At 47.0% G+C, this 13,264-nt stretch overlaps 1 protein-coding gene across 1 annotated transcript in view; it reads left to right on the top strand.

Moving 5' to 3' along the window:
• Positions 1-13,264, top strand: part of MIB1 (MIB E3 ubiquitin protein ligase 1) — a 172,240-nt gene that overhangs the window by 45,265 nt on the left and 113,711 nt on the right. Inside the window, exon 8 of the mRNA XM_068131137.2 lies at positions 3,693-3,837. Coding sequence (XP_067987238.2) covers positions 3,693-3,837 — 145 coding nt within the window. The remainder of the gene's footprint in view (positions 1-3,692; positions 3,838-13,264) is intronic.

Raw genomic sequence — 13,264 nt, 5'->3', positions numbered from 1 at the left:
CACCAAGCCGAAGACTTGACCACAATACTCCTCCACTCCCCTCTATCCTCAGCCAACTCTCTCCACTCTCCAACCACCCCCACCTTACTGATATCCCTCCTTACACAATCCTCCCATCTCAACCACAGTCTACCTCTTTTCCTCCTACCTTGTTCCCTCAACCTATCCGCTCTCTTTGCTATTCTCTCTTCCCCCATGCACACCAAGTGTCCAGCCCATCTCAGCTGGCATTTCACCAATCTCCCTATCAAGCTCATCTGCACACCAATTTCCTCCTTCAATTCCTCCATTGTCTTTGTTTCCACCCTCTTCATTCCCGCAATCCTCCTGCCCCAGTTGTTCTCGCAAACCTGCAACCTCTGTTGTTGTATGTCAATGTCACCGTCTCCAGACCGTAAAGGTAGGCCAGCATTACACACGACATCAGAACCTTTCCTTTCAATCTCCTTGAAATATTTCCTGAATCTGAATCCTCCTCCACACCTCTGCCTCTAAATTGCCATTCCATGTCACTGTTCTCACCAGATACTCAAACCTATTTCCTCTTCCCCTCTAACCTGATATTCATTTATTCCCAGACTGGAGAATGGACAAATTGCTGTCCATTCTGCCCGACCCACATCACCTCCATCTTTTCATTTTTCACTTTTCATTGCTGCCCGACCCACATCACCTCCATCTTTTCCGTGCACATCTGCAGCCCACGTTTCTCAAATGGTGAGGGTTTTTTCAGCAAAGCTTCCCCAGTACTTCCTTCCACTCCCCCAGTACTTCCTGCATCTCCCTCCCATTCTGCACCACAACAACCAGATTGTCCACATACAATATCCTCCAAAAATGCATTTCATGTTTATCTTCCTGCTTACCAGCTCCATCACTATGATAAACATGAGTGGGCCGAGAGTGCATCCTTGCCTCAAAAACGATGTTTACACTGAACTCCTGTGACGTCCTAGGACCAACCAAAACTTCTTCCTTCATTCCTTTGTACATCGCTTCCACCAACCTAACTTCTGCTTCTGGTACTCCCAGCCATCTCAGTGTCATCATCACGATGTCTCCCAGGACAGTGGCGGAGGCCTTCTCCAGGTCCACAAATCCCAATGCAGTTTCACCTTGCATCTCCAACCTCTTCTCCACCAGCTGTCTTAGCATGAACATCCCACCCATCGTCCCCCTACCCTTTCTAAATCCGTGCTGCTCTTCTCTAATCTCCATATCCACACTGTTCCTTATACTCCCGTCCACCATCCTCTCCAGCACCTTCATGACATGACTGAGGAGCATAATGCCCCTGCATTTCCCCGGATCTTGAACATCGCCCTTCCCTTTCCGTATCAGCACTTCCAAAAAAAAAATTCCCCCATACAAACCCTTGATCTCTTCTACCCCCATTAATTCACCCCAGATCCACTTTTTTTTGAAATCCCGACTTCTTTCTTTCCTGAAAGTTCTAGCAGTGTCCATGTATTTTATACCTTTGCCACCCCCCCTCACCCCCCCCCCCGCCTTCCCATGCCTCCTCCCCCCAAGCTTTCTCCCTCCCACGGATCTTCCGTTGTCCCTGTTCTCTACTCTTGTACTTGTTTGCTTCCCTCTCTCTCCCCATCTTGTCTCCTGCTCCCTTTATTGTATGTTTTGTGTGTCTGTTTTTTGTTTTTTTGTGATTGATGTTAGCTCCAACACGAGCCTCGATCTTCTATACAAAAAAGAAAAGAAAAAAAAAAGCACAATTAACCCTGTCCTCCAATCATCTGGAATTGACCCATTTCTCATACAAACATTCAATAATGTCTTCGTCCAACTGACTCCGACTTATCTTGCTGCAATTATCCTCACTGTACACACCTCATCAATGCCAGGCACACTTCCTTTTCATCCTTTTAAATGTAATCTTCCATAATCTCCACCAACTCTACTTTCGCCTTCACATAATTTGGTAGCTCCAGCTCGCCATTGCTTCCTTCCCAGTTCAACAGCTCTTTGAAATATCCTTCCCACACCTTCAATACTGCCCCCTCTCTGTCAATAACCTCCCGCCACCATCCTTAATCACCGCCCCCTCACACCCTTTCATGTTCTTGCTATCTTCATCCCTGTCACGAGCCAATTTATAGATCATCTTCCTCCCACCATCCTCTTCCATCTTGTTGTACACCTCCTCTTCCATATCATTCCTCGTCTCTTCTGATACTATTATTCCCACACCATTACTCCTTTCATCCCCACCTGCGTGCAGCAGCTTGTGTCCTCCTACCAACCTCCTCACCCTGTCTCCATTCCTTCCTGTCTCCTGTGCACACAACACTTCCGACCTCCTTTTCTGCATCATCTTCACCACCTCGACTCCTCTCTCCCACCACCCCCACCCCCTCATTGATCCCACATTCGACCTACCTAACCGAACCTCCCTTTTGAACCGCTGCCCACTTGGCAGAGCTAGTACCATCTTGATTAATTTGGGATGCTCAGGTCATCAATCAGCAGCGCTGTCCTGCCTGACCTGCCCTTGATTTATCGAACTGATTTTATTAAGAAGACCAAGTGTGTCGGGTGTGAAAGAAGCCATTTTGGAGGAATTCGCGATTCCTGATTTGGGGGAAAAAATGGTTTTGCAACACAATTTGTTCATTCATTTCATTCTGGTCAGCAAGTAATTATGTTAATATGAACGAGATTTGATGTAACGGATTAATATTATTGAGACTCATGTAAATCTCTCAGCTATGGCCAAACGAGACTGCAGGCCGGACCATCGAGAAGGTGAAATGTATAATTTTGATGACTTGCCTTTGGCAGGGGGGAAGGGGCGGGGGGGGGGGGGGGGGGTAGGGGAGGAATTGTTAATGGAACACACCCCAGGCTTAACTCAGGCTTGGCTTGGGAGAGCAACTCACCGAGTTTGAGTTTGGGAACTTGGTTTCGGGTTCAGCACTACCCCTCACTCCCACCTCCCCCTCATTTCTATTTATTTGCTTGATCACTTTATGAGCCTCTTTCTCTGAAAAAGATTTTGCAATAATTGTAAAAAAAACTCAGTATACTTAACAAAATTAGATGTTCAAAATCTTATTGAGACTATTTTAAAAAGTGCAGACAAGAGTGACAGACGACCATTTTGTTCCAATGTTTTATCATCCATTTCCTTCCTTTGGGCAGGCGTGCCCTTCACAGTTGCCCAATAAACACAAATCCGAGACAATAAACTATCAATTTGAGATCTTTATTCCTGACTATTGCTTCATGTAAAATGTAGGCAGGTGGGTCCTGCAGTGCCTTTTTCACTTTTACATGTTTATTTCCAGCCATTCCAAAGGTTTAGTCGACCTTTTTCTCTATATATGGCTCATATAAAAGATTGTGGTGACTAAGGATTTGGGCGAGTCATGGGGTGGTGGGATATTAAATTATAGTGCACTGCTCACCGCTTACTTGAAGCCCTGGAGGAAGAGTGGGATTGAAAATCCTCAGTAAGGCAGTTCCACAAATGGGAGAAGAAAAGGAACAAAATAGTAAAGGTATACGGAAACCTGGATTTCACGAATTCAACCAAGAGGTGGTTACTGGAAGAATGTATGTGTATCCTAGAGTTGCTAGGAATAGTCAGATGTGCTAAGAGAGTAAATCTTAGAAATTGCCGAATAATCCGCCAATTGCTCAAATACTGGTAACCTTGTGTCTTCTTGGTGCAGACCTTGGGCAAGGTTGGCAGAGTACAGCAGATTTACCATGACAATGACTTGAAGGTGGAGGTTTGTGGAACATCGTGGACATACAATCCCCGCGCGGTCACCAAAGTCTCATCTGATGTGTCTGGAAACAACAACCCCTCAGGAGGTAAGCCTTGACACACTTTCTGATTGTCTGCCCTGTGAATTTGTGCAATACGAAGGGGCACCTTCGGCATAGCGATGGTTTTGGAAGGGAGAGTTGTACTATAGTTGATTGATTAATTGCGTAATTAAAATAAATAAATAATAATCGTAAATAATTTCTTCATCAATTGGATAATAGCATACCTAAACCACCAATGTTTCATCCGAAGCTGTAACTTTTTGAAAAATAATTAAATTATTAATTAATCGGAAAAAATTAAATAATTGATCGATTAATTGATTAATCGATAAATCAAAAATACCTTTTATAGCCAAATCACTTGGTCATTGTCGTGTCAAAATTCAGCTTCCTAGCTCAAAGGCTGGCTGAGATATCGCCCGGCCAAACAAATGACCAAACAAACAACCGGTGTGAAAACTGAGTACTCCCTTTCAACGCGCGTCATCGCCAGGCCTCCTTCGGTGCCCAGCGATGACGTCATGTAGCACCTGCAGATGGAATAGGAAAGGAGCGGTGTGCAAAATATTCACCAAATGTAACTTTTACTAGTATTTGGTGACTTGATGAATGACGGCTTAAACCCTGCTATTATATATTCAGCATAATCTTCAGGAATTGTTCCATGGTGTGAGCTGTTTGTTAGTTGTGTTCATTACGTGATTTTTCATGCTTTGAGCCTTATCGGTGCCTATTTAGCACCAAGGGCCTGTTTAGGGAAAGCAACGGTACATCACTCTTTCACACACAGCAGCAAGTGCTAAACCCGGCCTGACAATCATCGCAGATATTTTTAGGCGTGAGTTTGACTTTATGGACCAATTCCTCTTCGGTACATTGTTCAACGATGTGCATCCCACAGCAATTCCCTGGAGTTAACAATTCCCCATCCCTAACTGATGCCAAAGCAGTCCAAAGAAGTGTGGTTTGCTTCGGTAGTTCTTGTGGATTAACATCTATACCTTTTGACACTGTCTGTAATTAAGACATTTTAATATTTACCCATTAACTGGATAAAAATAAAGCTGGATTGATATTGTCACATCAGACAGCCGAGCTGTTGGCAACCATTTTGTTTTTTTTTTGTCAGCGACCACACAGTTAATGCAGCACAAAGTCCCATGCAATTGATGGCACACGCACAGGAGGCAGATGGATCGAACATGCTTCTTACCTTTTTAAAGGGTTTATTTATAATCGGTATGGGGGAAAAGGTGGATGGGACGAGCAGTTTGGAACAAACCATGTGAATCAACAGACACAGAGGGAAATGTGTACACACAAACTTATGTACAAGGATGATAAATAAATAAAACCTAACCCACACTCGGCATCACAGATCACTCTTGGACAAACATTAAAATTGCAGGTGAGGACTTTCTTTGGCACGATGTGCAGGGTAGAAGGTGATGATGCAGCCCGTTATGGAAGCCAGCGATGAAGTGAGCCAACGGCGAAGTAAGCCAGCGACTAAGTAAGCCAAAGACAAGACAAGCCAGCCATGTAGAGTACCATTGACGATGAGCACCTCAGAACCTGCACCCTAAACCAGCCCTCGTGACCTTCTCTCCAGGCGCTTCTTCTTCACCCTCATTTTGCAAGCCAGGAGCTATCGTGTGCCTTTTTTATTGGCCCCTCTTCGTCCTTCTGGGCATAGTCCTCTTCAAGGCCATCATTCCCACAGGGCAGCCCGAATAAAAATAAAAGTATTTTCCTGCTTCCGGGCTTACAGCACATTATGCCACCATCGCTTGCACATGTCAGCCTAAGAGGTCGTGACGGCCTTTTTGGAGCGTGTGACACGTGTGCCTTTTTGTGATGGGAAATCCTCACCTGGCCCCACCTGGCCCCACCTATAAACAAGAGGCGTTTACGCATACAATATTACCCTGACCATTCTGTCTATAAATTATACAGTCACGTGAAAAAGTAAGTACACCCCATGTAAAGTTTTGACTTTTTCAACATATTTCAACATCCAGCTATTTGATCTTCATTTCAACAATATTGATAGATAAAGGTGATAAAATATAACAAATATCATGAAACATTTACATTTTGTAGTCCATTGTATAATTTAAATAAACATAAATGGAAATTTCGCATGTGGAAAAAGTAAGTACACCCCTACATTTATCACTACTTCAAATACCTAAAATTAGAATCAGGTGCACCAGCTCAGGTGCAAATGATTAGAACATCTTTAGAGAGGATCTTGGAGGAACCTGTCTTATTTAAACCTCAGACATTTAGTTTAGTTTGCTCTTTGTTGTTGAAGTGTGCGGCGTCACCATGCCTATATCAAAAGAGCTCTCTGAGGCCTTCAGAAAGAAGGTTATAGATGCCTACGAGTCTGGGAAGGGATTTAAAAAGATCTCCAAACAATTTGAAATCAATCATTCAACTGTCCGAAAGATCATCTACAAGTGGAGAAGATTCCAAACAACTGCCAACTTGTTCAGGCCAGGCCGCCCCAGCAAGTTCAGCCTGAGAGCAGACCGCAAGATGCTGAAAGAAGTCTCTAACAACCCCAGAATGTCATCACTGGACCTACAGGTAGCTGTGGCCACTGTTGATGTCAAAGTGCAAGAGTCTACCATTAGAAAGAGGCTGCACAAATTTGATCTACATGAGAGGTGTGCCAGGAGGAAACCTTTGCTGTCCAGAAAGAACATCAGGGCAAGACTAAATTTAGCCAATGAACACCTAGGCAAAGACCAGCACCTCTGGAACAATGTGCTCTGGACAGATGAGTCAACGGTGGAGCTATTTGGCCACAGTACCAGAAGACATGTTTGACAAAAACCAAAGACAGCATTTGACCACAAGAACCTGATACCAACTGTAAAGCATGGTGGTGGAAATATTATGGTTTGGGGGCAGCTTTGCTGCATCAGGGCCTGGGCAGCTCACCATCATAGAATCCACTATGAATTCTTCATTGTACCAGAGGGTGCTTGAGGATAATGTGAGGCCATCTGTCGGAGTGTTGAAGCTCAACCGAAGGTGGACCTTGCAACATGACAATGACCCTAAACATACCAGTAAATCCACCAAGGAATGGCTGAAAAGAAAGAAATGGAGGGTTCTGGAATGGCCAAGTCAAAGCCCGGATCTAAATCCCATCGAGATGTGGGGGGATTTGAAACGAGCTGTGCGTGCAAGAAACCCCTCAAACATCGCACAGCTGAAAGAATTCTGCATGGAGGAGTGGGCAAAAATTTCTCCCAGTCGATGTCAGAGACTGGTAGACAGTTATAAGAAACGCCTACTTGAGGTTGCTTCTGCCAAAGGGGGCAATAGCCAACCTATTATAGCCAAGGGTGTACTTACTTTTTCCACATGCGAAATTTCCATTTATCTTTATTTAAATTATACAATGGACTATAAAATGTAAATGTTTCATGATATTTGTTATATTATATCACCTTTATCTATCAATATTGTTGAAATGAAGATCAAATAGCTGGATGTTGAAATATGTTGAAAAAGTCAAAACTTTGCATGGGGTGTACTTACTTTTTCACATGACTGTACACTGTACAGTGTGAGTGCCTGTAAGGCTGGCCTTTTCTCAGTCTGTCTGCAGTCATTGCTTTAGGACAATCCTCCAATGTGCCAGACAGGCCTAATTGAGAGGCACAGCCTCCATTTCTCACTTGCAAAGTGTACTTGTTCCTAACTGATGTGGCCTCATGGAGGCGCTGCACACCTTTCACTGTTTTGTAGTCTATTCGGTAAATCTCTCTCTAATAATCCAGAGGTCCAGGGGATCCCAATCATAGGCTGGCACAATATAGAATCACTTTACTATCTTTACCAATGGCTGCCAAGATGTGTGCGGGTGACTTACCAAAAGTAGACAAATTCTCCTGCAATAAATCATGAACTCTTGTGGCCTTCAAATCTATATATATAAAACACAGTTTGTGTGTGTGTAATGTTACCGATAGACTCCTAAACGGAGAGGCTCACGTGCTTGATATTTGGCATAGACATGGCCATTGAGCCTGGGAAGGACATGGCCTACCTCAAAATATTTGACGAGATCCATATTTTTTATTCATATTTACCTCAGCGCATTTCAGCGAGGAACATTATACACGGAATCTCAGCCGGTGCCAGAGCAGCTCGCTGATTTGCTCAGAGCGATCACGTGATGTTCCATCCCCGCCGCCAGACCATTGAACTGAAAATATATAGAATGACCATTGCCATTCACACCACAAAGGTGGAGATGCAGCTACCGGGCGCCATCTTGGTTGGCACTCGATGCTGGGCAATGGTGATTTCCATCACACGTTTGCACGTAATTCAGAGCGAAAAGCGATTGCGTTTTTTCACCTTTTATGCGATCGTGTTTTGTGTCGATTTTTGTTGATTTTGTGCGATATCAATTAAACGTCTTTGAAACAGCTGTGAAACGTCTTTCCACAACCCTTCCGTAACCGATTGGAGCAGTTTATTGCCGCACAAAATGGCATTTTAACAGTTGACTGGCTTTTAAAATCTGGGACACGTTCAAAACAAACGAGATCCGCGAAGCGAGTTGGTCGAGTCGTGCTAACCAAGATGGCGACACGGCGGCTTCACTTTTCACGGAGTATGAGCGTTCTATATATTTTCAATTCAGTGCGCCAGACTCGCTCACGTACTTGATTTGTGGCATAGACATGGCCATTGGGCCTTCACGGTGTAATTTGTGCGAGGCTTTTGTCCGAGTGAGCTTGAGGCGAGAGGGCGAATGTACGGGTCTCCCTCCCCCCGCCCGGCAACGCCGGTACTGGAGGGCGTCACAGGATCGGTGAGTCTCCAAAATCCACTTCGTGCTGTTGTTGCGAAGATGCAGGACGATGTCGCGATTGTTGTGCTGCTCTCCTACCATGAGAACTGCAACGTCATTGTTGACTGGCCCTCCCCTTCCCTCCCCCTTCCTCCTCCCCTCCCCCCTCCATCCTCCCCTTCCCTCCTTCCCCTCCCCTTCCCCCTCCCTTCCCCCTCCACCCTACCCTCTCCCCTTCCCCCCTCCCCCTTCTTCCCTCCCCCTTCCCCTTCTTCCCTCCCCCTTCCCCTTCTTCCCTCCCCCTTCCCCTTCTTCCCTCCTCCTCTCCTCCCCCCTCCCCTCCCCCCTCCTTTTCACCCTCCCCTTCCTCCTCCCCTTCCCCCTTGCCCCCTCCCCCTCCCCTCCCCCCTCTCCTCCCCCCTCTCCTCCCCTCCCCCCCGTTCCCCTTCCCCCTCCCCCCCATTCCCCTCCCCTCCCCCGCCCGGCAATGCCGGGTACTTCTGCTAGTATAATATATTTATTTGGTCGTTTGTTTGGTCGTTTATGCATTCGGACCCTGCAGGAATCGGTGCAACCAAACTTAGCATGGCCTCCTCTTTCATCCATAGGATGGCCGATGGCTATGTTTTGATTGAAAAATTGACCCCAGATAAAACCAGATAATTGATTGTCAGGCTTCGATTGGGCCTTGGGCTCTTTCACTGCCTGCATGTATTTCCGGAAGCGATTGAGTAATATGTACATTATTGTGAAGATCATATGTTGAGGTTGTGATTTGTTGTCAACAACACAAATTTTATTACTATAGTGTTTACACGTGCACCTGGTTAAAAAGGTTGCTTTACACTGGTTTATTATAACACCTCCGTGTTCAGGCCTCGAGTGAATATGTTGCTTATCCACTGCCTAGGTTTTTTTTCCGGGAGTGATCGAGTAATATGTTCTGTGATTGTCATGCAGGAAATATTTAAATATATATTTAATTGAATTTCCCCGGGCAACGCCGAATACCTCGGCTTGTTGTCCCCCGTCGCTCAGCGGAGCGAAAGGGGGGCTACGGCTTTCCCCTCCGTCCGTGTGTCCGTCCGTCCGTCCGTGCGGGTGTGCGTGTGTGCGTGTGGGCGTGCGTGCATAAGCGAAAGACCGCATTCGAATTTTGTGTGTGGGTGCAACCCACGTCAAAATCCAAGATGGCCGCCGCCATGTATGTCTGATGCCATGTATGTCTGAACCTTGTAACCTGCATATCTTGAAAAATAAGCGAAGTACCAACTTCTAATCTGGTGTGTGGGTGTATCTAGGCATAAGGAAGAACGCTATTGAAAATGGGGTCGCCACGTCAAAAGCCAAGATGGCGGCCGCCATGTATGTCTGAAACTTGTGAGATGAATATCATGAAAAATAAGCAAAGTACCAACTTCTAATTTGGTGTGTGGGTGTATCTCGGCATAAGGAAGAACGCTATTGAAAATTGGGTCGCCACGTCAAAAGCCAAGATGGCCGCCGCCATGTATGTCTGAAACTTGTGAGATGAATATCTTCCGTTTCCGAAAACTTCCGTTTCCGGTCCGGTCGTGAGAGGACGCTGGCGTCACTTGCTCGCCGCTTCTCTGACTGGACCATTGTCCGTATCTTGCTTTCCTGGTGGTCGTGGCGGATTTTTGGCCATTGAGTCTTCCTCTGCACGGTCCCGGCTCTGCTCTGCTGCTCCTGGCTTCACCTGCTCGGCTCCTTCGCTATTTCCTCGGGCTCACTCTCGTGGGTTGTGCTGCCCATTGTTTGCAGCGGCGGTGGTGGCGGTTTGCCACCGTGATCTTGATTAGCGGCGGCGGTCGTTTGCCGCTGCATTTGCCGCTTTGCCTCCTCAACCTTGGCCTCGTGCTCGTCTCTTCGCTCCTGTCTGCCCTCTGCATGGTCCCGGCTCTGCTCCTGGCTTCACCTGCTCGGCTCCTTCGCTGTTTCCTCGGGCCCACTCCCGTGGGTTGTGTCGATTGTTTCGCCTCCTCACCCTTGGCCTCGTGCTCGTCCCTTCGCTCCTGCTGGCATGGCTCTGCGGTACTCCGCCGCAAGGCTTCTCCTGCTTAAAACCCGCTCCACCCCATCATGCATCTCTGCAATCAAATCGAATGGACTCCTGCGTCGACCCAGGTACATTCACCGTGGCTCCGGTCGTAAGTTTGTTTATTTACAATCAGGTCACTCCATCCCCATCCTCTGGTCGGCTCAGCGCACTCCCACTCATCGTCCCAACACACCTGGTCACAACAACGCACAAAATCGCACCTCCTGTCTGCGAACCCTGGTCAAATCACCTGGATTCATACCCGCCGTACAAAACAACATCAAGCTCACCCTGTTCAATACCCGGTCCCTCAACAACAAATGCCTCATCCTGAACGACTACATCCTGGAAAATAAACTGGACTTTCTCTGTCTCACTGAGACCTGGCAACAACCACTGGACTACTACACGCTCAACCTCACCACACCCAATGGATATTCTTACATCAATAAACCACGCTCGGAGGGCCGAGGTGGTGGAATTGCTGTTATTCACCGACAAGACATCAAGACCAACCTCATCTCCATATCATCTGCTCCATCATTTGAACACCTGGCTTTTAAACTCTCTGGTCACACACAGTCAGTCATGGCTGTTGTCTACCACCCTCCCAAACCACACCCATCATTCCTGTCTGACTTCTCCTACTTTCTGACCCAGCTATGTTCCCTCTCCCCCTCAATCCTCCTCCTTGGTGATTTCAATATCCACATGGACTCCACTGACTCCACGCTAACCACTGACTTCACCGATTTACTCACCTGCTTTAACCTCACTCAACATGTCAACTTTCCTACCCATAACCGTGGTCACATTTTGGACCTTGTCTGCTCTACTGGACTAATTTTGCACCATCTCTCTGGCTCCGACCTCACTCTCTCTGACCACCTAGCCATCACTCTGACCATCAACATCCCCACCCCAGCACCAAGGCATTATCGCACTATCAACTTCCGTAAGCTAAACGCTCTTTCACCTGCCTCATTCTCATCGACCCTCTCTGAAAAAATGTCCACTTCTCCCTTCGTTGACCTCCACACCCCTTCTGACCTCACTGACTACTACAACCACACTCTCTCCTCCTGCCTTGACCAACTTGCGCCTATAAAAACCAAAACAGTTTCTTTCACCCATTCTGCTCCCTGGTTTACCCCTGAACTCCGCCTGATGAAAACTCGTGCTCGCCAACTTGAAAGACTCCGCAATAAAACAGGTCTCACAGTTCACTCCCAGGCCTACAAGGACCACATACAACACTATAAAGATGCCCTCTCCCACGCCCGCTCCGCCTACTACTCTCAAATTATCCACTCTGGCTCCGGAAACCCAAAAGCACTCTTCTCTACAAAAAACAAACTCCTCAGCCCCCTGAACACCACCACCCAGTCATTCACAATAGACAACTGCATCTCCTTCCTTTCATTCTTCCAACGCAAAATTGAAAACATCTACAACAGCTTGACCACCGCCGCACCCGCTCCCCCTCAAACCACCTGCCCCCCCTTATCCTGCCATCCCCTGTCTCAATTCTCCCCAGTCTCCCCTACTGACCTCTCTGAACTCCTCATCGGAATGAAAACTGCCACCTGCACTCTTGACCCCATCCCCTCCAGCTTTGTCAAGGCCTCCCTTCCTGCTCTCTCTCCACTTATCATTGCAACAATAAACTCCTCCCTGTCTACAGGCATCGTCCCACCATCCCTCAAAATTGCTGCTGTTACCCCCATTCTGAAAAAACCTGGACTAAACCCTGACACCCTAAATAACTTCAGACCCATCTCCAACCTACCCTTTCTGTCAAAGGTTTTGGAACGCGCTGTAGCCACTCAACTCAAACATCACCTCTCTGCCAATAACCTGTATGAAACATTCCAATCCGGATTCCGCTCCAACCACAGTACTGAAACTGCTCTCCTCAAAATCACCAACGACCTTCTCCTCTCCTCTGACGCTGGCAACCTCAACATTCTCATCCTCCTCGACCTCAGCGCCGCCTTTGACACCATCGATCACACCATCCTCCTCACCCGACTTGAAACCACCTTTAACATTACCGGCACTGCCCTCTCTTGGATTAAATCATACCTCTCTGACAGACGTCAGTTCATCTCCATCAATAACTGCAAATCCCCCACTGCTCCCCTCCCCCAAGGTGTCCCCCAAGGTTCAGTTCTTGGCCCCCTCCTCTTCATCCTTTACCTGTCCCCCCTCGGTCACTTAATCCGCCGTCATGGTCTCCAATTCCACTGCTTCGCCGATGACATCCAGCTTTTCATCTCCACCAAGTCCATCTCCACCGCCACCCACTCTATCCTGACAAACTGCATCACTGAAATAAAATCCTGGCTTCAAATCAACTTCCTCAAACTTAACTGTGATAAATCTGAAATAATCATCATTGGCCCAAAAACGCTCACCAAGTCCACCCATAACTTTGCCCTCAACATCGACGGTTTCCCAGTATCCACCTCCCCTCACATCCGGAATCTTGGCATCATCTTTGACCAAACCCTCTCCTTCGACAAATACACTAAACAGATCACAAAGACAGCCTTCTTTCACCTGAAAAACATCGCCCGTCTCCG

Source organism: Myxine glutinosa, chromosome 11 (assembly GCF_964187855.1).
Source record: "Myxine glutinosa chromosome 11, kmMyxGlut1.1, whole genome shotgun sequence".
In the NCBI taxonomy this organism is placed as follows: Eukaryota; Metazoa; Chordata; class Myxini; order Myxiniformes; family Myxinidae; genus Myxine; species Myxine glutinosa.
Note: the sequence above shows the minus strand (reverse complement) of the source record. Positions and strands in the feature narration are given on the sequence as shown.